General features: G+C 31.8%; 3 protein-coding genes and 1 long non-coding RNA gene across 12 annotated transcripts in view; 2 read left to right on the top strand and 2 right to left on the bottom strand.

Moving 5' to 3' along the window:
• Positions 1–300: 300 nt before the first annotated feature.
• wrd (Protein phosphatase regulatory B subunit well-rounded) lies at positions 301–20,360 on the top strand. Of its 9 annotated transcripts, XM_075289783.1 has the most exons (10): positions 302–458; positions 542–759; positions 3,875–4,332; positions 4,798–4,972; positions 15,150–15,346; positions 15,410–15,744; positions 16,376–16,606; positions 16,669–17,061; positions 17,125–17,374; positions 18,698–19,852. In XM_075289783.1, the coding sequence occupies exons 3-10, from the start codon at positions 4,051–4,053 to the stop codon at positions 18,836–18,838; spliced, it is 2,004 nt and encodes a 667-aa protein (XP_075145898.1). In that variant the 5' UTR covers positions 302–458; positions 542–759; positions 3,875–4,050; the 3' UTR covers positions 18,839–19,852. The 9 variants fall into 9 exon arrangements, with proteins under 9 accessions (XP_075145897.1, XP_075145896.1, XP_075145898.1 ...); XM_075289782.1 differs by having other exon boundaries at positions 301–759; XM_075289781.1 differs by lacking the exon at positions 542–759 and having other exon boundaries at positions 301–458.
• LOC142220585 (uncharacterized) lies at positions 10,425–11,015 on the bottom strand. Its single transcript, XR_012717892.1, has 2 exons — positions 10,920–11,015; positions 10,425–10,854 (listed from the first exon to the last, which is right to left on the bottom strand). It is a non-coding gene; the product is annotated as an uncharacterized LOC142220585 (long non-coding RNA).
• A 2,313-nt stretch (positions 20,361–22,673) lies between the features above and the next one.
• LOC142223452 (uncharacterized) overlaps positions 22,674–27,101 on the top strand; it is a 51,270-nt gene continuing 46,842 nt past the window's right edge. Inside the window, exons 1-4 of the mRNA XM_075293339.1 lie at positions 22,674–22,883; positions 22,952–23,183; positions 23,379–24,138; positions 24,203–24,661. Of these exons, the coding sequence (XP_075149454.1) occupies positions 22,752–22,883; positions 22,952–23,183; positions 23,379–24,138; positions 24,203–24,661 (1,583 nt within the window). The 5' untranslated portion in view covers positions 22,674–22,751. The remainder of the gene's footprint in view (positions 22,884–22,951; positions 23,184–23,378; positions 24,139–24,202; positions 24,662–27,101) is intronic.
• Positions 24,648–25,808, bottom strand: Ada (adenosine deaminase-like protein). Its single transcript, XM_075289788.1, has one exon. The coding sequence runs from the start codon at positions 25,715–25,717 to the stop codon at positions 24,686–24,688; it is 1,032 nt and encodes a 343-aa protein (XP_075145903.1). The 5' UTR covers positions 25,718–25,808; the 3' UTR covers positions 24,648–24,685.

Here is a 27,101-nt window from a genome sequence, read left to right on the forward strand (position 1 = left end):
ATTTACCGATTATTTAGTCATCAACGAATTGGACACACTGTAAGATTCTTTACAAACACAGACATTCCGTCCGGAAAAACGTATAACTGTAAGACGCATCAGATCGATTGCTTGTCTTTATTGGGAAGCCGCAATGCAACACTGCAACAAATTAAAATTGAAGTAGGCTTAGATATAATAGATAATAGCGTTCCAAATCGTATTTCGCTCCCCCCTCAACACACACACACATGACTGACCATGTACGATCACAGTTCCTAGGGACTGTCATTGTACATCGTTTTGAGGGACGGTGTTGCAGTAGGGGGTGACGTTTGAACGCTTTTCAATTTGGCTGTGCAGACGCAGACATTCGTTTTGCTGGTTTGCAAATTATAAAAGTGGATTCGCGAGTCTAATTATCTAATAAATGCGTTTAATATACAAATATACAACAGTGAATATGTATTTGTAAAAAGGTGAAATGAATTATTCTCAAAAAATTATTGCGAACGAATTTAATTAAAATACCGTTTACTTTATCAACTCGCCAACTTTCTAGTGCGGGGAAAGAAAATAAAAATAAAATATATCGTTGACAAAACGACAAAGTGTGTGTGTGTGTAACAATTCCAATTTCTTTCCCATCTACTACGCCTAAATACATCTTTGCTGGCATATCTATTGTAATTTGTTGTTCTATATTTGAAAACAATTTTAATGTTGTCAAATTTTAATCGTGGCAAGGAGAAAATTACTGAAATATTCCGCTTTCTGGGGGTGCGTATTCTTGTCATTCATGTAATATAATTGTGCTCAACTATTAACTATTGATTAATCAAGAAGATATGCAATAGAAGATAAAATTTAAGGTGTCCATGTATAAATATTAATCACAAATTTATGATGATGGTGATTGGCTGATGTGATACAAGCAACGAGAATGCGGTACAAGCATATAATACTTGTTGCCTGTTTTACGTCCCGCGCCGCCATTGTTTTGATGAAAATAACTCTCTCCTAATACGTACGTTGTTAATGTAAAGAGAGTGTGGTGGCTGTCGGGTACTGCTAGTGATTGACCCCTTTAAACTATTTGTCTTTGTAGTTGGTAGAAAATCTAAATATTTTGCACTTGACGCGAGTAATAACCTAGGAAAGTAATGTAAGTACATATATATGTTGATAAAATGCGAGATTGCTGTGTTGAGTGGGCTCTTGCGATCACATCGGAAGGGGTAATAGTATCATATTCATGTTCCTAAATTTGAGCCCATTTGGATTTGTTTATAGGAGAATTGGCTACTAATTGGAGTAATGTAATTATAACCCTCACCTCATGGGGCTCCAGATCTTTCGTTCGTAACCCACGCAACAATGAATACAAACCAAAATTTACAATAAAACATGGAGGACTGAGTATTATGTTATGGCGTTGCGTATTAAGGTGTGGGCCACATATATTGGATCAAAAGCGTTATGGATACATCGGTTTATCTAAAAACTCTCCGATGAAGTTATGGCGCCATATGATTCCAACGAAACGGGACTTCCAGCAAGACAACGATCCCAGACACTCCAACAGATAGGCAAAAAAAGTGGTTCAACGATAATTATGTCAATGTAATGGAGTTCGATTTGAACCCAATCGAAAATCTGGACAAACCTAAAGAAGGGTGTATCTATAATAAAACCAATAAGCGTTGAAATTTGTTAGTATGTGCTGTCTAACAAACATGCAAAAATTGGTCCATAATAATATAGAGCCCCCATATAAACCGATCCCCAGATTGGGCTTGCTGATCTTCTTGGAGGACCAAATTTCTTCCGATTCGGTTGAAATTTGGTACGTGATGTCAATATATGACCTCTAATAACCATGCAAAAATTGATCTATATCGTACCATAATTATATAATAAAGCCTCCATTGAAACCAATCCCCAGATTTGTTTTCCGGAGCTTCCTGGATGTATACATTTCATCCGACTCGGTTGAAATTTGGTACGTGGTGATAGTCTACAACCTCTAACAACCATGCAAAAATCGGTTCATATAGGACCGTAATTATATATAGCTCCCATATAAACCGATCCCCAGATTTGACCTCCGGAGCTCCTTGGGAGAGTAAATTATATCTGATTCTGATGAAAGTTGCTACTCAATGATAGGTTAGGTTAGGTTAACCTACTCCGATCGGTTTGAAATTTGGTACATGATGTCAATATATGACCTCTAACAATCATGCAAAAATTGTAATTATATTCCATATAAATCGATCACAAGATTTCATTCGATTGAAATTTCGTGCGAAAATAGATTACGGATGAAAGTCTTTAGTAGAAGTTTCCACGCAATCCATGGTGGAGGATACATGAGATTCGGCTTGGCCGAATTTGCTGCCGTATACAGGTGTTTCTTTTTCATTTTGTTGTAGAGTGTTATTAGTTTTTAATAGAGCTTAATACAATCGGAATTGTTTGTCGTCCTTTGGTATCCATGTGTGCTTGACTATTCGAGCTGTACTAACTATTCGAGCTGTATTGACTATTCGAGCTGTACTAAAGATGGTTTGACCTAAAAACGTTAGGACAGATAAAGTTTGGTGTAATTCGCATGGCAAAGATAGATCTTTTAGAGGGAAATGTGCCAAATGCGTCACACAGATGTGGAGAAAAGTAGGAGATACCGTTATTGTATGGCAAATTCTTGTAGTAATTACACTCGTTTAGATATGTTAGGTAACGTATTGTCACCATATTTAGACATTTTAATCTATTGTGATTCTACTGGGTGTCAATGATTGCTACCCGATTCTATGATTATTTCAGTGACCGAGGACCTCATTTTTATAGCCGAGTCTAAACGGTGTTTCATATTGCGGTTGAACCACCACCACCATCACATGGTGATAATTGTGATACCGCATTAACAAACAAAAATATGTTCCAGTTTTTGTTTTATTACACTCTTTTTTTGTGAAACTAAATACTTTACTGTATGCTATTTCCATGTCCCCAGTTCTGGGTATATAAGCGCTTAAAGTTCGCCTAGCTTTTAGCAAGACCCTCACACAAGAAGTTCTCGACTTTCCTTCGCACTTTATACTTCGATTGTTTGCAAAAGTTTCTACCACATCCTTATAACAGATTTCACGGGTGATGACTGGTGTCTAGGCAATATTCAATTTCAATTTCCACTTATTTCGTAATACAAAGCCAATGAGGCTAAACAATAAATGTATTACATGACTAAAGCCTAAGTAAAGATACGTAAAATAACAAGTGTGTTAATTTAAAATTGTATAGAAATTGTTTACATTCATTTGCATTTTTTAATTTATTTGTTTTATTTTATTTATTATGAAATGTGAGTGCACAGGGAGGATGACGTACATAACCGTTATACAGTATAACAGTTCATTAACTAAACTTCGGCTAACAGAACCTATTGAAAACTATACCGTTGACCACACTCTCTTGTCTTTTTCATCGATCTATGTTTCCAAGTATATGCTACATATCTTAGGATATGTTCCATTAGGAAGTTGTTTTGGTGGTATGATTCGAAGAAAGTCATTGCACAGCAGCGCCAATACCAATATTTGGTCATATCTAGCAAAAGCGGTTGAGTTTAGAAATTTAGATTACCTCCAAATATTTCTGCCATTTGAACCAATAAAAAATAGTTTAAAAAATATGGTTGTTTACAATGGTAAAACTTAGTCTTCTAACTTGTATTCACACATAACAACATTGCACTAGTTGTGGCGATAATATTATATGTACTCAGTTATTTAATATTCTATAATAACTCTTCCAGTACCTTAGTATTGTCTATCTTCATTGTGATAAACTTAATTGTAGATCTACTTGTTTTTTTATGTTTTTCTTCTAGTGAATTTGTTCCTTCATTGTATGTTAGTGATCCCAAAGTGTGTGCACGTTTTCATTTTTCTTCAATAGACACATTGCACTACAGTCTGTGTCTCTATTGTAAATCGATTGGAAATATAGCAGTACCCTGCCATCGAAAAGAAAATATAGATAGAAGCAAAAGCTCCTTTACCCGTTATGGATAATAAGGCAGCAACAACGTTACAACAAAATACACCACCAACGTCCAAAACATCGGATGTTGTGTCGCCTGTTGTCAATAACAATAATAATAACAATAATATTAATAAAATATCCACTACCAACGGTATCAAGGAGAATAATAGTAATAATATAGCAACAACGCCAACAGCTTCCATACCAATTGTGGTCACAAATGCAACAGCAGGAGCTGCTGGTGCCGCAGCAAGTTCTGGTTCTTCTTCTCCACCATTTTCTGCAACTTTAAAAAATTCGGAGGTAAGTTCGATTGTATGTATTCATTTTCATTTTATATGTTCTAATAATTTCCTGAAAAATAATGTATATATGGCATGTAATTGTTAGAAGCAAATAATACCCCGTGTAATGTTAAACCGTAAAAATTTTTGTTTTTTCTTCTATATCACATATGTAATGAATATAGGAGCAAATTACCATAAATTGAAAAATAACAAATAAAAATTGTATATTATTTTGTGGCCTACATATTTTTATTTTTGACATAGTTAGATATAGATAAAAACACTAACAGATATAGTGGACTTTTGTAAAAACCAAAATCAAATTATGGAAAAATTCCACTAGGAAGTAAAGGCTTTCGGTCAGAACTTCAATTCAATATTTTTTGCTGCAACTGTTATTAGTTGTCTTTTTATGTTTTGAAATTCTAGTTCAAAAATAATCCATCTAAAAAAAAATAAATTTCATTTATTTTATTTGTAGGCCAACAAGGAAAATAAAAGCACTCCACCCCGTGATGCTCCTCCTCCAACACCTATTACTAAGGGAATAAATCTTAATACAACACCCATAGTGAAAAAGGATAAACGGCAAAGCAGCTCACGATATAATGTATCAAAAAATTGTGAACTTACTTCACTAGCTCCTTTAAATGAAAGTAAGTAGAAGATGTTGCTTAAAAATATTAATTATATTTTGGTATACAATGATAATTTATATTGAGTATATAATGTTTAAGGGATTTATTATGAAATTATTGTCTATTAATTTTGTTTTTTTGGTTTAATCAATTTGGTAGGTTTTAAATTTTGGTAGACTATTTTTTATGCAGTGGCGTCGCCGCACATATCACAGTTATTGCTTCAAAATGATAGAAAATTTTAAATATCCCTTTTAATATTTGAACCCAAGAAACTATGGATTTGATAACAATTTGTTTTCGAATGCCCTGTTCTTATAACTTTGTATGACACTTTGATATTCATCCAGCACATTTAGGACAATCATCAATTATTACTGGGTACTACATTTCAAAAACTTTACCTTTTTAAAGAAATATACAAAGCATTTAATAGAACAGCGGTGAGCCGTAATAGAACAAACCTATTATGACATTATTGCGATTAACATTTATTACCGTGCGATTTCGGCAACATTAAATAGTTTAACAAATAATTCATAATTCACAAAACCGAGTACATGTTTACCACTTAGGAGTATGCTTTATTTATTTTATTTATATTTTCATCGTGTAATTTGAAGCCACATAGCGGCAAATTTATATAAATTACAACGAACTACTAACTATGAATAAAGTACAATTCAAGTTATGGCAATGTGAGAACATATGCGTGTATATAATAAATATAAATATGTGTAAGATAGTATAAAAATAAATTAATTAATAATATGAAATATGACAAAACATTTTAGGTTCCCAATATAATTAAAAGAAGACAAAATAAGAAAAGATTATTTACTAAATCAACTACAACAAAGCAACACTACTTACACAAGGTTGGATAACCTTCATGTAGGTGATCCAAGATGATCGAGTAATTTTTTTTCGATAAGTCGAATCAGAAATCGAGAAATCCTTCAAGTTAGTAGGGAGACAATTATATGATCTGGCGATTCTAGACTGAAATGACTTGTCCATATGACCTCTGGCAAGCGGCATAACAATCTGATTTCGCCGCGAGCGGCCAAAAGAAAATAAGTCCACGAGAAATCGAGGTGACTGAGCACTGAAAATCTTGTGGAAAAGAACAAGTGACCTGAAGTCAATAAAACTAGAAAATGGGCACCCAAGGAACTCCTGGACATGAGGAGAAATATGGTCATATCGACGAAGTGAATATAGATAACGGACTATTCTATGAATTGCTAGTTTAACCTCCCTTATGTTACCAGCATTTGTACCACAAAATACCTCAATACAGTATAGAATATTGGGCATTACCAAAGCAATGCCCAATATTCTATTAATGAAAAAGGCAGCATCAAATCAGAGTTGTACAATTGGCGTAGAGTCAAATTCGTATGACTAACAACATTGTCTATATGTATATCAAATGAAAGTCTATCGTCAATGGTAACCCCCAAACATTTCAAATGGTGTACAACCTCAATATTACACCCATTGTAAGAGAAAGTTAGTCCAATATCAGGATGAGATGAAAAAATTAATGCCTTTGTCTTAGAACCATTGACGGAAAGATTATTGAGACACATCCAACTGTATAAATTACTAGTTATTTGATTATTAAAAAACTTTTATTGAGTCCAATTGCTACTTATTTCGTTTGTACTTTATTTCTGTACAAATAAAACTGTACATTCAGATAAATTATATTATACCTATACTACTTCACTGCATTAATTCCTAATTAATTAAACTAATATAAAAAAAGCCTGCATCCAGTTTTGCACTTTATGCATAATACATTAAAATCAAATGTTTTAGTATTTTTAGTATTTAGTATTTATTTTTTATTACTTCTTTTGGAATGTCCGCCTAATTGTGGTGAACTAGGCTCTACATCTCATCGCTATTTTTTGGTGCTCTTTGGTGTATTCTCAAGCGCCTTTTAACCATAGACCATAAATTTTCAATAGGATTGAGATGGGGGCTTTGTGGGGCAATTTGAGCATTTGAAAACTTTGCTCCGACAACCATTTCTTTACTATTTTATAAGTATGCTTGAGTCTGTCGTCTTGTTGAAACCCAACTAGATCCTCAAGCAGGCGCAAGCAACCCTCCACAAAGTTAGGAAATATCAAGGTAGACTCCTTTTTCTTGATTCCTTATTTTTAACCAGCGGCCAAGTGTGCCACCATCCCCATACAATGGCTCTTCCCCCTCCATGTTTAACGGTTTGAGGTTTGACGTGGTGTTTTTGTTTTTCATTACCAGCAATATTCCGAGTTCGTTACCAGTAATGTTCTTTTGAATCGGATGTAAAGCTTAATTCCATTTACTTATTCTACTCATCAACGTTCCAATCTTTGGGGGCTTAACTAGACATTTTCTATTTAATAAAGATTGCAAAAAGTGAAAACATGCACTCGGTTTGCTCCCCACTGTATGCAGTTGTCATTAGTTAAGGATATTTCCCAAAATTCTACCTCTCTAAGGCTGTATGTTTACAATTATTTGATAATATGTATTAAACAATGATACCATCATAACAAAAATAACCGCTACTACGACCACACACTTCGTTTAATTAGGACACATGCGCATTGCGGTTCAACTTTCTCTCTCTCGCTCTTAAGGATTGAGGTGGCTGAAGAGAATAATACAACTGTCTTTGAGTGAAAACATCTTGGCAGACTTGTCAAAAAGGTTTATTGATTTGTTTCTCCTTTTTTCTTGTTCATTATCTATCAGTGGAAAAATTTAGTATATAGGCAAGGCAGTGTGGTGGTAAACGCAAAAACTAAAATTTTAATAAAAAAATTTGCAAATAAATGTAAATGTATATGGAAACATCATCAGCGCATACAAAGGACGTTAATATATGAAATGAAAAATGATATTTAATTGAATAATTCTTCGCTAAAGTGGGTTGCAAACTAGGCTATATATTTTTTTAATAGAAGGTAAGCACATAAGGCCCGACCAGACCAGACCACCTACCATTAACCACACAATACCTCTCCACATACCGGCTGTCACACAAATTAATACTATGTATTTTCAAAATATAATACTTACCATTTTAAGTAAAGCCTTAATTTAACCTATTTCATTTGTAATGTCGGCTTTTGTCAGTTTTTTTTCTCATGTTTTAATCACACACTATCATAGACTAACAAATGTTTTGTACATATTTTTTTAGCCACAAATTGTTATACATATGTAAGTATGTATATGTATGCTCCGTATGAACATGACAGTTTCTTTTTCCATCCCACGTCTTATGCAGTCGAATGCTGGTTGTCCCCATTGATGAGTTATTATTTTTGCGTACTTCTTGCTTGGGAACTTTCATTGAATGTGTAATCGATGTTCAACAATCAACCTACTCGGGTATATATCAAGTTGATGTAAAATTTCTCTAAGCTTCCAAATATGGTGCTAATCTTCTTACTCTCCTCTATTGTCTATTGTCTTATAAACATTTATAAGACTAAAAGCTATTAAGTACTTTAATTGCAAATAATTAGCACTATACATAGGCATTCTGATTGGAATGTAGCATTTCGAAAATTTCCTTCTTAACATATCAAGTCGCGTAAAAGGGTAATTTCCCATAGTAATTAAAATCCCTAGTTACATTATGTTGAACAAAAGATAGCAAAAGATTTTGCATTGTGATTGAGTTCAAAAACATTTTGGAAAATCGTTTATAATAATGGAAATTTGAAATGCAAGAAAAAAAACATAGATTACAGTTTACATAGAACTGTTCCCCATTTTTATAGGCGAATCAGAACGGCCTATAAGTCACAACCTATAGAAATGTTTTGTCAAGCAGAAACACTGAAGATATTGTTGACAAATTTGTTTTGAAATTTTCTGCTAATCTCGAAAAATACTAATACCTCATTCACATTGCTCTTCCAAAATCTACTTTAACTAGATTTCAACTGTCATTTGGCTTATAAATAAGGGATTTAATAGATTTCGAACCTAATGTGTATGAGGTATAAGAAAGAAATTAAAAAGGAGTCAATTAACTAAACTTAGTTTGAAAAAAATAAAATAATAATAATTGCCTTTGAATCAATTGAGGGCTCTCAACAAAATGACGGGAATTGTTCTTCCCTTTCAACTTAATTTTCAAAAAAAAAAAAAAATCCTTGCCGATAACACCCATGTAATGGCTATTATTATTTTTATTGCAATTTATTTTAAACATTGTTATTGTAGACAAAAAAATGATATTTTTTAAGGAATACACATTTATTTTATTTTTGTTTACGTCTATCAAGCACACTTTGCAATTTGCGAATTTTATTGTTGGCTATATGTTTTTTCGGTAAAATTTCATTTAGAAAAATTCAAACTAAAAATTCAAAATTTACATCTCATACTTGTTAATTTGTTTTACAGATGATAACAATGCTTGATTTTCGCTTTTTCTAATATGTTTGAAATAAAAACAAAAAAAAAAAAACATCATATTAGAAGCGAATGCATAATTGAATTGTGAATTGTAATGAAATGGTATTTAATGCTATGTTATTTGAAACAAATATTAACAGCAATCCCAAAAAAATTATCGATATTAAATCAAACGATAATCAAAATCCAAATCAGCCTTCGAATGCAAATTCCAATGATATTATTCCTTCCATTAATCGAAATGAGCTTCATTCCTATGCAAAAAATCACAGTATAAAAACTCATAACATAAATAAGAAATCGTTTAGTACGACTACTACTACTAATATACCGTCAGGTAAACAACAACAGCCACCATCCGTGGGGACGGTGGGAAGTGGTTATTTTGGCTTAGGCATACCGAAATCCCCATCATTTCATAGTGGTTTAGATCTATTGGCCGACGATGATGATAGGTCGGATTCGGATCTAATGCAAGCCACAACTACTGAATCATCTGAGACGACGACGACAACAACAACATCAACAAGTGGTGGTGCTGCTGTTGGTGTTATCGGTAGTAAATTCAAATTTACAAATATTGAAGAAATCAAAGCAAAATTATCAAATAGTTCCTCTCCCAAAAGTGTTGTTACGAAATTCTACAATAAAATGCCAACATTGCATGTTCATGATAACACTTCAGCATTGAAATCATCATCCTCTTCTCATCATCAATCATCTGCATCATCTATATCACAAGTGTCAGCATCTTCCGCAGTTAATCATCACAGTGTATCAGCCGCTAACACAACATCAACCATCGTACCAAACACAAAACCATCGATGGCTGCCTCAACATCATCATCGGCCAGTAGTGGAACATCAACAAATTCCATTTCGTCAACAACTTCATCAATTGTATCAACATTGGCTCAACATTTTAATGCGGCCACTTCAGCCACCCAATTGTTAACGACAGCTTCATCAACACTCAGTGCGAATAACAAGGTTTGAACACACCATGTGAAGATCTTTAGTATAAAAAAGCAATATATACGTAACGTCAAACTAGAATGTTGCTATATTTGTTGTTGATAACATCGATCAAGAATCCTTTAGTTTTTAAAAATTAATTGCGCCGCCAAATGTAGCTCATCCCCTATACGTTAATTTTCAGCATTGAAATCATCGGATACCTTATCACCCCGAATACTTTCAAAATTTCTTTTATAATTTTCAATGGCATATATAGTTGTTCCAATTTGTGGTCTATCATTGACATAAGCTCTAAAGACCCAATGTCCCGATTTTACTTCTTGAGCGCCGAATTTTGATGTGATTAACCAGCAATTTGGTTCGGGAGTTCTCTTACATACATCCACCATCTTCAATTGTTAGTTTTTGATTTTGATACCTCATATCCAGAAAATATTTGGCGTAATTTCGTTTAAATTGCCTTCGTTTATTTATTATAAATTGATATTCTAAAGAGGGTTAAAATACGATACCATTTTAAACGAAGGTCTTATTGGCCAATAATAATACATACTTCTAAATAAAGTCCATGTGTCTGCGATAACCGTTAGGTTTTTAGGTTTAAGGATTCGAGACTATGTTCTTGACAACAAATTTTGATGAATCGTTGTATATTACTATTAGCATTTTTTATAGTTGAAAATGAAATTGACAAATATTATTAAAATATTTGTTCCCTTTCACAGTATGAGCCCAGTGAATTCCAAAACTTATTAAATTATTTAAATTATGCACATTTGTGATGTAACATTTAATTCTAGCGGTAAGCTTGGAATATCATTGTGAACATTGTGAACGTTGTCTTACAAAAAAAATATCACATACGTTTTTCAAATTCTAATACAATTCTTTAAATATTTAATTGTTTCTCCATGCGTTTCATTTTCAACGTCTTTTTTATTTTCTTATTGAAAAAAATAGTTTTGGGTTATGATTTTGAAATTAGCGTTAAAGCTTCAGACGACAAAAATCTAATTTAAAACGATACACAGAAAAAAATTCACGAAAATGTTTCCAATTAAAGTCTTAATTTTAAAAAATATTCAATTAAAATTTTAATTGACTCAACAAATTTTTTAATTAAAAAAAATATTAATAATAAATAAATCACAAAAATTAATCAATTAATTTTTTAATTGACTAACAATTAATTTTTTAATTCGCTATCAATTAATTTTTTAATTGATACTATCATTTCTGTGATTGAAGACATTTCAATTAAAAAATTAATTGGATCAATTAATTTCGTGCTTGAATCAGAATTTTTTTTTTGTGTGTATGCCTAGTTTCCACAAATAACCTGTGGTTTAAAAAAAGAAATCGGTCCTAGGTTTTTTTAAACATTAGATTATCACAAATATAATATTCGTAATATGTGTGCAAAATGTAAAAACTCACAGTATAAAATTGAATTCTTCGATATTAAGAGCCAAAACTATCAAAGAAAAAATGCATACAAATCAATCAAAATTTACTCACATTTTGACGATTGTATAGTAGATCACATTATTACGTTTGAACTCTACCACAAATTCTATTTTTGTTTAGATAAACTAAGACATGAATTCTTTTAGTAAACAATATAATGAGCGCTCAATAAAGCAATTATTTTATAGCTTTTTTCCTTGACAGATTTATTAGAGTGAATGGTAACTATTGTAATCTATATGGTCGTATTTTTGAAAAGTACTTTAAAAAGTCTGAAGCTTTACTAGATTTCATTAATTTCTTTGACTTTTCCATAATATCACAACACATTTATGTACATTCCCTCTTTTCTCTTCGCATTGAAAATATGTCCCCAAAACATCCCATATAATGCTTTTTGAAAAACATTTGCTGCAACAGTCGCCAGTAAGCGCTGCAACTGCTATTAAAAATATACTTAATGCTACCAAAAATGTGGGAAATTCTGCTGCTGGAACAACGCCTTCAAATGCTAATACTACTATTAATAATAGCGTTGGTGCCGACACTCAATCCTCTTCATCATCATCATCATCGTCATCGACATCGTCACCACCATCAAATTCTTCGTCAACTAATAGCTCTGTTACCCAATCAATTGTCAGTGGCATAAGCATATCATTGGGAATTGGTAATAATTCATCTACAAATAGCAGTAGTAATAAAACGACAACACGTAGTCATGAACATACTACACCGGCTGTTGCAACACCTCCAACATTAAACATTAATCTACTAGGCAAATCATCTCAACAACATCAAAGTCCACCCCAGGAGAGCCATCAAACAAATGGAACATCTGTGGATACGGGCAATGATTCGGACGATCTTACCCCAACCAATAATAATGGATCATTAGCCACACAAACTTTACAGCAAATCACTGGCAGTCCGGGTAGAGCTAGAGATCGGAATGTATTTCACTCTCCAAATTCATCATCAGCCGCTGTACAGTTACCATTACTAAGAGGTTGATTTATAAGTCTATTATTACAATAAGATGTGTATTTTTTTCGTATGCCTATTTCCTGTTTGTTATATGTTGTGTTTATTTTTGTGCATTATTTCTTTTATTTTAATTCTGTTTAATTGCTCTTAATTTTGACTTGATGCTTTCATTTGTTTTTCAAATATTCATACCAGGCGCCCACAAAAACAAATCGCACAAACTTGACATTCATACATTCATATCCATAGGTTAGATAGAATGACAGAAGCAAGCGAAAACACTATCATTCCTACAATCTTTGTTAATAATTTAGATTAAGGAAATATGAGATTTGTTTTATTCACATTAATTAAACTGGAAGTTATTAAATGTAAGTGATCTTCAAAGACAACTCGGGATATTACACCAATATGTAATTCGAGCTTTTATGTGATGTATTTATTAGTGTCACATGAAATGTCATTGTTGGATATGGTAGAACAGTTTTAACTGTATTCCGTTTAGTATGAGTGTGGCATCAATCGGAGTGAAATCTTTCGAATTTATTATTTCGTTTGTAAGCCATTGAAATATCGAAATATAAAGTTTATGTAGTCTCATTCGTAGTGAAAATCTGAATTCTACATGTCGCATATCGGCCAAATATATAGGTATAGTTCCCCTGATCCTCTGATTTGACTTAAAGGAGGTTCCTTGTCATTGAGCTTAACATGGAATCGGGCAGCACTCAGTGATAAGAGAGAAGTTCACCAATGTGGTATCACAATGGACTGAATAGTCTAAGTGTGCCTGATACATTGGGATGCCACCTAACCTAACCTAACTAACCTAACCTCCTTGCTTTGAGGAAATCGAAATAAAATAGCATTTTCTTTTCAGAGGACTTTTAAATTTCCCGAAATTTCCTCTTTTAATTTGTGTCCATAATAATGAAATACCATAATCTAAAACATATTAAAGTAAACAAATTAATTATTTTGTTAATTTTAAGAAACGAAAAAAGGAATTTTTGTTAAAAATTTATAAATAAGCATGAAATTGTATAATTGCCACATATGTTGGTTGTGAACCCGGTTGTACGTCTGTCTTTTCATTAGATTCATTACTATAGTAAATCTACCCCAACCACTTTTTCTTCTCATCGAGTTTTCCGTTGAAATCTGAGAACAGGAAATATTTGCTGCAATAAAATTCTCAAGCCGTCAATGTTTTTGGTAAAAAATGAGCTCGAGAGCAAGTCCCACTTTCCTCAAAGCTTACATCCAAATATTCGTAGAATTTTTTAACTGCACTCAAAATCAGTTTGTGAATTTTTTTTTAAAGATTTCTTCAAATAGAATAAATATGTTTCTCACTTACAAAGCCATAACTTTAGATGCTAACCAAAAAAAAAAGATAATAAAAAGGTACAATTTGTCCAACAGTCCGGTTATGCAGATGGTTGGTGATTATATTTCAATTACAGTTTTTCTCTTCCTTTATAAAGTTATGCAATTGTCCTATAGATTTAGATTTTTATAATATATTCAAAGAAATATTCTAATTTGGCAATATTAAAGATGATGGGCCTAAAATATATGCGATTGTGGGACTGTAAATATTTTTTGATTATTTTAAATGTATTTGTTTCGTTTCTGTGCAAGTGTAATCGGTTAGCAACGTTGCTGGCGTCTTGTTTCTTCCTGTGCCCCCTTATGATATCGCACAATAGTGACCAACAAACTTCTGTATATTACCCACATAAGTAAACAATTTTGTTTATTTTGATTATTTTAACCATGCATTTGATATATTGCCAAGAGTGTCAAAGCGATGTATAAATGAAAATAAAAACCATTGTATACGAAAAAGGCCTAAAGGGAAAATGAAATATAGGAAATAACTAAATAAATCGTAAAATCGCACATTTTCTCTGTTGATTGAATCATTTTACTCAGTATACATACGGCGGGAAATATAAGAGCGTTTAAAACAATAATTGTGGATTAAACTCAAATGGTAATATTTGTTTTTTTTTTTGGGTAAGGGCTCAATTTTACAAAATGTATTATTTGTATGTGCCTATTTATTTTTAATCATTTTTTTTATCAAGCCTACTTTTTTTTTAAGTAAATCTTTTTTTGTATTATTTTATTTAAGTAACTATAAGTAAACAACTAGATACTCGAATATTTACCTCATAAACATAGAGATTTAATATAAATCTATTGCCAAGGGACAAAAATGAGATAAATATTATATTATCATTTTAATAACTCTTCCTTTACATTTTTTGGTAAACATTTCTATATCATAGCTTTTGCTTCTCTACTTTATTGCACTCTATAGAAACACCCGCCAATGAACGCGAGGAACTTTTCATACAAAAATTAAGACAATGCTGTACACTATTCGATTTTTCCGAACCTTTAAGCGACCTAAAATGGAAGGAGGTTAAACGTGCTGCCCTACATGAAATGGTGGAGTATTTATCCAATCAAAATAATGTAATTACCGAAGCCATCTATCCCGAAGCAATCAATATGGTAAGATTAATTTTAATGCAATAACAAATTATCTGTTAACTTTTTTCGGATTTTTTTTTCCAGTTTGCTGTAAACTTGTTTCGCACTTTGCCGCCTTCTTCTAATCCCAATGGTGCCGAGTTCGATCCAGAAGAAGATGAACCCACATTAGAGTCATCATGGCCACATTTACAATTTGTTTACGAATTATTTTTGCGATTTTTGGAATCGCCAGATTTTCAACCTAATATTGCTAGGCGATTCATTGATCATCAGTTCGTTTTGCAATTGTTGGATTTATTCGATTCAGAAGATCCACGTGAACGTGATTTCTTAAAGACTGTTTTACATCGTATTTACGGAAAATTTTTAGGTTTGAGAGCATTTATACGCAAACAAATCAACAATGTTTTCTACAGGTACGTCTTGCGTATTGCAATATATACTATTAATGATATTATACCGAAAAATAAGATGTAGATTCATTACAATGCCGTCGTAGTGAATAAGCGATCAGATGGCCGTCAGGTTGATAAATATCGATAGTAGGTCATATGTATATTTAGACAGCAGGCTACAACAAGCTATTTTAATAACCATCTGAAATTTAATATCAACCAAAATATACCTTTCTATTGAATAAACAAGATTTTTCAAAAAAAAAAAATATTTCTATTTAACGGCAAAATCAGCAAATTCTCATAATTAAATATTCACCTTCAAATTGATAGTGAATAGAGAGATTTCAAATAAATTACCTTTAAAACTCCAGGAAATAAAATTCACATAGAATATTTCTTCCATTTCTATAGCCACCAACAACAACCCCAAGATATTATTAAAAAAAAAAAAAAAAAACTATTTCATAATTCGTTCCCTTGATGGCTGTCAACATCCCCAAGACATTATTAAAAAAATCTATTTCATAATTCGTTCCCTTTGTTATAATAAAATACTTTAGGGTCCGTTTTTATTTATCTTCTTCGAATATCCATAATATATAAATCAGTACCAAAATTGTAATATATAAATATTTTTATCATTATATAGATTTATCTATGAAACGGAGCATCATAATGGCATAGCTGAGCTTTTGGAAATTTTGGGCAGTATAATAAACGGATTTGCTTTGCCTCTCAAAGAGGAACACAAACAATTTTTGCTCAAAGTTCTATTACCATTGCATAAAGCAAAAAGTCTCTCAGTGTATCATCCACAATTGACATACTGTGTAGTACAGTTTTTGGAAAAAGATCCCAGTTTAGCGGAACCAGTTATAAAGTATGTATCGATATTATTTTAATATCTTATTGGATACTAAATATGTTCGTATATATTTTCAGAAGCCTACTTAAATTCTGGCCTAAAACACATAGCCCTAAAGAAGTTATGTTCTTGAATGAGCTAGAAGAGCTACTTGATGTTATTGAACCTGCAGAATTCCAAAAAGTCATGGTTCCATTATTCCGTCAAATTGCCAAATGTGTCTCTTCGCCCCATTTTCAAGTGGCCGAACGAGCGCTCTACTATTGGAACAACGAGTATATAATGTCATTAATATCAGACAATTCCCAAGTGATTTTACCAATAATGTTTCCTGCCTTGAATCGTAATTCGAAAACCCATTGGAATAAAACAATACATGGACTAATATACAATGCTTTGAAGCTATTCATGGAAATGAATCAACGTTTATTTGACGAATGCAGTAAAAATTACCGACAGGAAAAACAAATGTAGGTTATATGGGTATTTCTATAAAGAAACTACTTTAACAAAAATTAATTTGTCTATTAAAGGGAGCGTGAGAAAATGTCCCAGCGTGAAGGCCTTTGGCAACAAGTCGAAACCATGGCTAGGAGTAATCCTGATTGGACCAAGATTTGTGGTCAAATGGATTGTTTAAGTATTTCAAGTAGTCAAAATGAATTCGATCAAGATAACGATAACTTAGATCTAACCTATAAGTTGGATTATGATGATAATAGTCAGCAACAACAAGCACAACCAACACAAAACCATACTACTATAGTACAGGAAAATCGTGAGGTATGTTAAATTGATTCGATATAAACCATATTTCATTTGCATTGTTTGTAAATAACATATGCACTTTGCTTGCTGGAAAACTCATTGTAGTGCGAATCATTTATTGTGTTCATAATTACTTGTTCTTTATCATTTCTTGTACTTAAATATATAATATAAATAGTTTTTAATTAATCACAATCATACATTTTGGGGTAAAAGTCTTTATGTTGGTGATGGGAAGATAAATATTTGTGTTAAAATTGGAAACCTATGAATATTATTAACCATTCATATAGTTAGACATTTTATGTATAGATTTATTTTGTCCTTATCTTTTTCGCTATCACTATTGCTATACGAGTTAAAAAAAAATTAAGAAAAATCGTATCAAAATTGTAAATAAATTCGTAAACTTTGATCTTGGTTGGAATAGAAAAATTGATGTGTTTAAAAAATTGTTTTTTTTCACAAATACGGATTTTCAATTTTTCATCAGTTCATGAATTTTTATAATAATAGGAGAGTGTGAGGTCGACATCACTCCAAGGATTTGTAGCTGAATCAAATCTTACAAAATCGGATTTCGAATTATCCCCAACATTTTCAAACGGATTTAAAAGCGGATTATACGTTCTATGTCTTAATTTTATTTATTTATTTATTTAGCATAACATGCTACTGATTTTAAACAATACTTCGTTAAATTATTAAATTGGATTGGGTAATTTTGACATTACATAACTTTTCAAAAATTTTCATCTTGTCTAATCTACAAATGCTTGGCACAAAGCACTAGATAATAAATATAGATATCCATTTGTCCAATTTCATAACTCAAAATAATTACATAACTGATGGTCAAGAAATATGACAGGGCTAACCATTAAATTAAATATTCTCCTCATTGCTTAATTAACTTGAATGGGAATTTATTGAATCATTTAGCAAATATGAAATTAAGTATGAAATTTTATTCGAACATCAACATCAAGGTATTCCTTACACACACATACACAAACACATTCTTCCATTGTATATAATTTATCTTTGACTTTACCCTAATCAGTAGTGTTCTTCTTTTGTTTTAGCGTTATGTAGCTTTATTAGAGTAAGTTATATGCATGCAACCTCTTCTCTTACACAAAAACAATCGATCTATATAAACACTGCTCTTAAATGCAAGAATACTAACATAAGGCTTCATAGTTCCATGTTAAAAACTGTGCTTTATAGAAATGTGGCATTGCTAATTGATATAGCTAGAATATTTCTGTTTTATCAATTGCCATACTAACTATATACGTATATTGTTGTGGTGTATCAAAATACTCCAATTCTCAGAAATCGCCACGTAATATGGATAAACCATTACTTAGAAGAAAATCTGATTTGCCCGCTGATAGCGGTACTGTTCACGCCCTTATTGAGCACAAAAGGCCAGATGAATATTTAAAAACTCCACCAGATGCAAATGCCTGTTGAATTCTTCTCTAATTTAAGAGCAATATGAATAAAGCTGCATTCAAGACCACAGCGATCATACTTCAATTTACACCAAAATCTTGTACACCTTTAGCAGCAGCACAACGCAGGCGTTCGAAGAATACACATACACACATAGGCTCACACAAGTTGTATAATTAAGATAAATCAAAAAATATTACACAACATTATATAAAAAATATTCGTATAAGCTATGCACTTATATCTAGAATAAATCATATATCACACCTGCTACTCGATGAACATTGAGGTTATGCTCCCCTGTTCTTGTTTATGAACTCGCAAATCCCAAAATTTTGAATTGCAAATAACTCGTCAACCGATACGTCTTTATACATGAAATTTTTACAAATTAAATTCCTGATACAGTTTGTGAAAATAAACTATTATATATTGTAGTGGTTTGGAAAAATAAAATTGTTCATTTTGCGTTTTGCGAATTCGTAAACCAGAACAGAATTCTATTCTATTTAAAAATATTTTATTGAGATGATATTTTATTGAAATGCTTGAAGGAAATCCATGGTTCCTTCAAAATGGTCTATCTCTTTTTTGGGATGAAATAATTTTGAGTTTTGTTTTCAGTAAATTTAGCTTATAGATTCTTCCTAAAAATTAAAATAACAAAATGCCGTGTTACTGTTGAGTAGCAAGAGGGATATATATTTGGTGTTTTTTTTTTTATAATTATATCCATATTTCTAGTTATATCTTATAAACGAAAAATATACATCTCTTAATTACTTATATTTCAAAGATATCAATACAAAATTTCTGAAGGCGATTTTATTCAAAGTGTTTGCATTTTCCTAAGAATTTTAGAAAATTTAAATATAATTAATCAAGTACCGGTACGAAGGCGGATCAAAAATATTTGTCACTTTTTAGTGTATGGTTGCCTATAGCATGTCTTTAAATATTGCTTTTCTTGCATGTAATAAACCAGACATATTTCTTTTTGAATGTTTTAATAAAGATTTACGCATTTGATAAGTTTATCGTTTTTGAGCACGTCAACAACTACGATATTATCGGCCACACCAGTTGCAATAAAATTAATATTTGCATATTTTCTTTTCCATTACAGTGAAACAGTATAGGCGTAAAGATACATATTTTATTAATTTACACATAATAATAAGAGTTATATTTTATTAGCTATGGAAATAGTTAATTTATTTGTTAACGTCTAAACCGTAATAACTACTATAAACTATTGTCAATATCACACACATACACACACAAAAAATATGTATAATGGGGAAAACCACTGCTCGTGAATTTTATATGCATATATAAATATACATATAAACCAGGAAGAAGGATGTGGATGAAAAATTGGAGAAACACAAATAATAATGATGTATATGATTATGAGGAATAGATAACAACAAACAAAGAAACAATATTAATAATTAAGCTAAAAGCTACTGATATATAAAGAGAAAATAAAAGCTACAACAAATATATACAAAAATAAATAAGAAAACAAAATATATAATTACCTTTTAATTAATTAAAATAATTAATTGAAATATAAACAAATTACTATATCAATGCTTTTTTATAAAAATAAATTGTATTGATGCATACATACATACATACTGACGAAAATAAACGATCCTTGTATATTTATAAACTATCTTAAATTACTTAAAAACGACGCTCGTCCAACAAAAAATAGTGATGATATGATTGATTAATTTCCTTTTGAAAAATGTCATTCTCAAAACAAAATTAATTTCATTTTCGTCGAAAATGTATATCAACGTAAATTTAAAGAAATTGATGGATATGAAGAGCAATTGTAAATCAAGCCAAGTTCCATAGAACATTTATTGATATACAATATTTAAATAATTAAATTTGATCATTGGAGCCGAAATCGTCAAATGAATTTGATAGAAAAATTTGAATTTTGATGTGAATCGATTTTTGAAAAAAAGAAAAAAAAACAAATTTTTATAGAATATTTAATCATAATCGGAATTCCTTGCTTACAGAATTTTCATAGAAATTTTGATGCCTCGCTGATGAGGCTCTCTGTCTTGCATCAGTATAAAAAAAAAATAAATATATTTTATAAAGAAAAGTTGGGAGCATAAGGATTCAGTATGTTGATGCATTACATCCTGGTGCGTGCCACGACTCTTTCATATGGAACTTCGGAGGATATCTACTAAAATTCAATTGAATTCATTGCAAGTGCCGCAACGTTTCCAAAGAACCAATGACATCTTGGGAAAACTACGGAGTATTATTTTCGGTGTAGGGAGCTGATCGCTTTTCCTAAGCTCTTAATAAAATCAATTAATTGCTTTTTTGGCTTATCTCCCTTATTATTTTTTGGGGTTAATTATTCTCAAATCATTTGATACATTTCTTCTTTTACTACCATTGTTGATACCAACTTTTTCTTAGTTTCCCATTTTTGAAGTAGGTTTATACCTCATACACATTAGACTCGAATTCGATTAAAAATGGATTGGAAATCCCTTATACACCATTTCCATTAGGCTCGAAATCTACTAAAAGTAGATTTGAAATCCATATTTTAAGGTGAGTATTTAGTTCGAGTTTAGCAGCTAAAGTGAAAACTAAATCAGTAAAAAAGGCATTAAATTATACATATTTGTTGCAAATTATATTATAACTTGTTGGGAAATTATGCAATCTAGAAAACCAGAAGTTCTTGTAAATAAATTTTCATTTATAAATTCAACGCGTAATGTTCAAATTGATGTCCCTATGATACATTCCTCGATATATGAAAAGTCTTTTTTGATTCGAGTTCTTCGCTTTTAGAATCATTTGCCTAATTCACTAAGAAATTTTTCCTTTTCTTACCAATCATACAAGAGTAATATTTTGGATCATGTAAATGACACACATTCTTAATGAGTTACAATTTTCTTAATAAATGTGCTGGTTATTGGGTTTTTATATTATTTAATTTTGCAATACTTTGTGGTTGGGGGACCAAGTTTTAATTGTAATGTATTTATCATTGATAAGAAATTTACCATTAAATTAGTTATACTACAACTTAGTCGTAGTAGTTAATCTTACAATACATGTATTATTGGCCTTATTAGGCTTCCTATGTATTGATGTTTGAAATAAATTGAAATTGAAATAGCCCAAAGCAAATTTTCAAAAAGTTGGTATTCCTTAAAATGGATTATTAAAGAAAAGTAATCGTGAAAAATGACGATTTTAGCGGCTAAAGGTGTGTACTATGTTCGGTTTTCGAGTTGAAAATCACTTTATTTTCGCGATTACTTTTCCTCAAATAATCAAAATTATAAATGAAAACAGACATATTTCTGTAAAGTCTAGCCGAAATCTAGAGGAACAAGAAATTGCACATCAATTTAGTTAATTTATCTGCTTTATATTGAACTGTTTTAATAAAGTAACCGCGAAAATTTCAACGCGAAAAGCGAACATAGTACTTACCTTAAACTCGAACCTAATACCCACATTTATAAAACAAATAAGAGTTGAAATCTAGTTAAAATGGATTTTGGAAGTGTAATGTGAATGAGGTATTAGAATTATCTGAATTAAAAACATTAAAAATGATCATTAATTAAGTTGAGTGAATGTTGAAAATGTTTACGTTTTTATATATTTGATAAAACTTAAATTTGTTATTGTAGGGCAGCTGTAATAAAAAATTGCTGTAAAAGTGTCATTACCTTCACAATTGTACGTATTATCTAATTTCTGGTACTAAGATATTGCGATGCATAACGTCTGTTACGATACGTTATTGTCAATAACTCATTCTTAATAACAGCTGTTGTTTACATTGTGAAGACAATATGGAGCTTGTAAAATTTTGTAATGCTTCTATTGTTATTAAGATTGTTTTTCAAGCTTTTATAAAATGGATAGCATATCTGAACTAACGTGTAGGGTATGTTTGCATGAACGCCAAATTTTGATTAACGTCTTCGACAAACTAGATGACCTGCAAACCAATCTTTGTACACTCTTGGAGAAATGTGGGGATATTCAAGTGAGTACAAAAAGTTGAGCTAGTAGCTAGTGAAGGAACGCAACCACAAAATTAAAGTTTATCTCTAGATTGATGAGAATGACAATTTTCCAAAATATTTGTGCGAGGAATGTACCCAAGAACTATTAATTGCTGCTCAATTTAGAGAAAAATGTACCAATTCAAAGAAACTATTTGATGAAGCATTGAGGGCATATAAAAAAGATTCTACAGAGGATTCTCCAGCTGACAATTTTGATCATATCATTGAATATTCAGATGAAGGGAACGACTTCATTGCGGAGGAGAAAACAAACACAGGTAAATATATTACACATTCAAAAGTAAAAATTAAGAAAAATAAATTGAAATATATTGCAAATATGTTTAGTTCGAATATCACTCTTTCGATGCCCGTTAAAATATTTAATCGCCAATAAAACAATGCGAAAGTTTGGTCTTGGATCTTTTCTAAATTCGGACATTTATACAAACAAGCTTATTATTTGATTTCAGATACATTTACAACTGATGCGGAAGTAGAAGATAACCAAGATGAAGATCTTCCAAATGTTACATATATTCCTATTAGCAGAGTACAAAGTTTTGAAGAAAATTTTGTGCATACCCACACTACTAAATTGGAATCGCCAAGTACACAAATAACAACGACATCGCCAACTTCGGTTAATGTGGATGATATCTCCGTGAGTGATATCATTGAAGAGACATCTAATTCATCTATACAAGCGGTCGATGTGCCCACTCAATCAAACGTCCTAAATTCCGATGGATCTTGCGAAGTCGATTTTGAAGTCCATATAGACCTTTCTGATAGTGCTTTCGTAAAGACCATGCCTCTAAGAGCCAAACGGGAGAAAGCACTCAAGTGTGCTATTTGCGGGGCAGTGTTTGTACAGGCAATAAATTTACAAAAACATTTGCAAAAAACACATTCCCCCGACCAGTGCTACATTTGTACAACATGTAATCAATGGTTTTCCCTAGAAACAGAACTCCTTAACCATGGAAAGAACTGCCAAGAGACAAGCAAAGAAATAGAAATATGTAACGCGAACGAAAGCCTAACAAACATATACGTTAATAATTCACCTATGGGAAGCCAGAAAAGATGTGTTTATTGTCAAAGGGACTTTCAAACACCATTTGCTCTAAGAATGCATATGAGATCACACACAAATGATCGACCTTTCTCTTGTCTATATTGTGATAAATCGTTTAAAACACAGTCATCACTAAACAATCATACAAAACGGTAAGCTACGTTTGGACATCGTTGTATTTAAAAAAAAATTAAACTGGGTTTCTTATGTCTCTAGACACACAGGTCAACCGGATTTTGAGTGTTCCGTCTGTGGGAAATGTTTCTATGAAAAGGGGAATCTCGATGTTCACATGCGTGCCCATTTAGGCGATAAGCCTCATGTTTGCTCAAAATGTAATAAGTCATTTACGCGAGTTTTTCTCCTGAATAACCATATGAGAATACATTCGAACGATCGACCATATTCTTGTTCTTATTGCCAGAAGACTTTTCGCCAACGTTCAGACTGGAAAAATCATTTAAGAATCCACACAGGTAAGCAATTCAGTTGTAGCTTTTGTTCTAAAAGCTACATAAAACAGTCGACTTTGATACAACACATTCGGGTGGTGCATTCGTCTTTACAAATTGAATTGGACGAACTTACGACGTCGGCTACTGAAGGCGACCAAATTGAAAATGTTTCGAACTTTGATGACGTCATAGAAAATGAAGAAGAATTTCCATCTGGAAATATTTAATAATAAATACTTTATTTTCAAACAATGTTATTATTTTTAAAGTACGTTTCAATCTTATCTCTTAGTATATATTTTTCTTCGTCACTGGTAAACGACGAGTGTATGGCATATAAACATAAATTATATACATTAGTTTTGCTGAGGCCGTAAATTTTACAGGCTATAAATAATTCATCAGTTAATGTGCTATCGAACACCCCACAATCGTCGGTGCAGATAACAACCTTCACGTTATTTTCGAAAAGATTTTTAAAATGGTGAAGATCATAATGTTTTACGGTTCCACATTTAACATTACTAGTCAAACAGCATTCTACAGTTATATTCTGCTTTTTACATTGTTCAATTTGTTCTGCTGTTAAGAATGTACCATGGCCACATCTTTGAAAGTTAAAATCCAACATTTCCTGAGTTTCTACTTCGTTTTTAACTTCAGCACAGTGTAAAGCCAATTTCAACCCACTTTGTTTTGCTTGTTCCAGAACACTGGTGTACTCATTGAAACTGCCTTTCGTTGGGTTACCACTTAGATCAACGCCCCTAACAATGTTTGGATATTTACATTTCATTTCTATAGCTAAATTAACAATTTCATTAGCTACTATAGGACCCTGCGATCGATCAATTGAAACCAGAAGTTTAACCATGATGTTGTATCGATTTTGACATTTTTGAAGAGTGTTCAGTATAATTTCAATATATTCCCTCCGTGTCATGTTTTCATTGGATTTTGGGGTTGTTCGAAGTTCCAAGTAGATGACATTGTCGCTATCAAAATCGCGTATGACCTTTTCTGTAGTCAATTGTAATCCCTCTTTAGTAGATGTCAATTCGTGCATAAATTGAAATTTTTGGAAACACTTGTTAAGTTTGTTGTTGTCATCGTCCTCAGGAAATTCAATAAAGTTTTTAATTTTGCAAAGAAATTGTTCGTTATTCTCTCCATACAGCTGCATACCTAACTCTCTAATTGAATCAATTTTTAACGACCCATTCAAATGGGCATGTAGTTCAATTTTTGGCATATTTTTTAGAAAATGAATATCCATTGTTTATTTTTCGATGTAGTACTTTTAAATATAATGTTTACTTGGAATAAAGGTGAGCATCAGCTGTTTACTTAACTTCAAATGACAAGTATGGAAATCATCAAGAATTTCACATCCATAAAACCCAAATAATGCAGGGATGCTTCCTACGTTCACATTATGTTCGAAGTCTAGTTTTGTTTTTTTCGTTGGCAATTCGACTGAAACATATGTTGGTAATGTGCCGTTCGCATTGCTCTTTTATTTGTACAAAATGTCTGTGTCTGATATGCACTTTATCAAAAGGTGGGTACTATGTTCGGTTTTCGAGTTGAAAATCACTTTATTTTCGCGACTACTTTTCCTGAAATAATCAAAATTATAAATTAAAACCAAAATATTCCTGTAAAGTCTTGCCGAAATCTAGGGGAACAAGAAACTGCGCATCAATTGAATTAATTTATCTGCTTCATATTGAACTGTTTTATTAAAGTAACCGCAAAAATTTCTACTCGAAAAGCGAACATAGTACTTACCTAAATACAGAGTAGGACTGTCACCGGGGATAAGTCCCGTCCCGAAATCCCGGTATTTTCGTGACGGAATTAATCCCGAATCCCGGAATTTCTTATTTTGAATCCCGGGATTTTTCGGGATCCCGAAAATCTAATTAAAATTTGTGGCTTTTTTTGCATTTTTTATTAATAAATTGGAGTCTTCATCCAGTGCAAACGGTCCTTATGGTGTTTTCTTCTCTAAGCAAAGTGATTTGACTTTATTTTGCCGGTATAGAATGCGCATTTTTAAAATGTTGCCAGCAACCCAAAAAAATGCTATCATTTCAGCGGGTAGAAAATAAATTCAAAGGAGCAAACAGGGCAATCGCAGAACTCTCGTTTGTCGTCAATGCTGAAAATGCCCGCAATGTGCCTCTATGCGTGGCACTATTTTCACAGCAGAATTCGAAGCCTTTTCGCATCTTTGCCTGTTTTTTAGAAAAGAACCTAAAATGTAAATTTTTCGGGCAAAATGAAAAAAAAAAAAAATGGGCATTTTTTGCAAGAAAAGAAAACACCAATAGATATCATACCCGACAAATTGAGTTAATAAACATTTATGGCACTCTTCGAGTAAGTATTTATTATATATGAGGTATACTATAAAAAGCACAATATGACGACAATATGTCGACAATATGACAAGATCGCGTTGATCTGATAAAAATTTTAATGCCTTGATATATGTTCAGAAGTTACTTAAAACCATGAAGTACAAAAGGATTAACACAAGTGTACGAAAATATATCGTAAACCAGAACACGGGGGATATTTTTTTGTTTTTCTTGTTGAGTTGGGCTAGTTATTCGTTAAGTTTATAGCAATTTAAAATTTCTTTTTAATTTATT

The sequence above is a fragment of the Haematobia irritans genome, chromosome 1 (genome assembly GCF_050003625.1).
Source record: "Haematobia irritans isolate KBUSLIRL chromosome 1, ASM5000362v1, whole genome shotgun sequence".
Lineage (NCBI taxonomy): Eukaryota > Metazoa > Arthropoda > Insecta > Diptera > Muscidae > Haematobia > Haematobia irritans.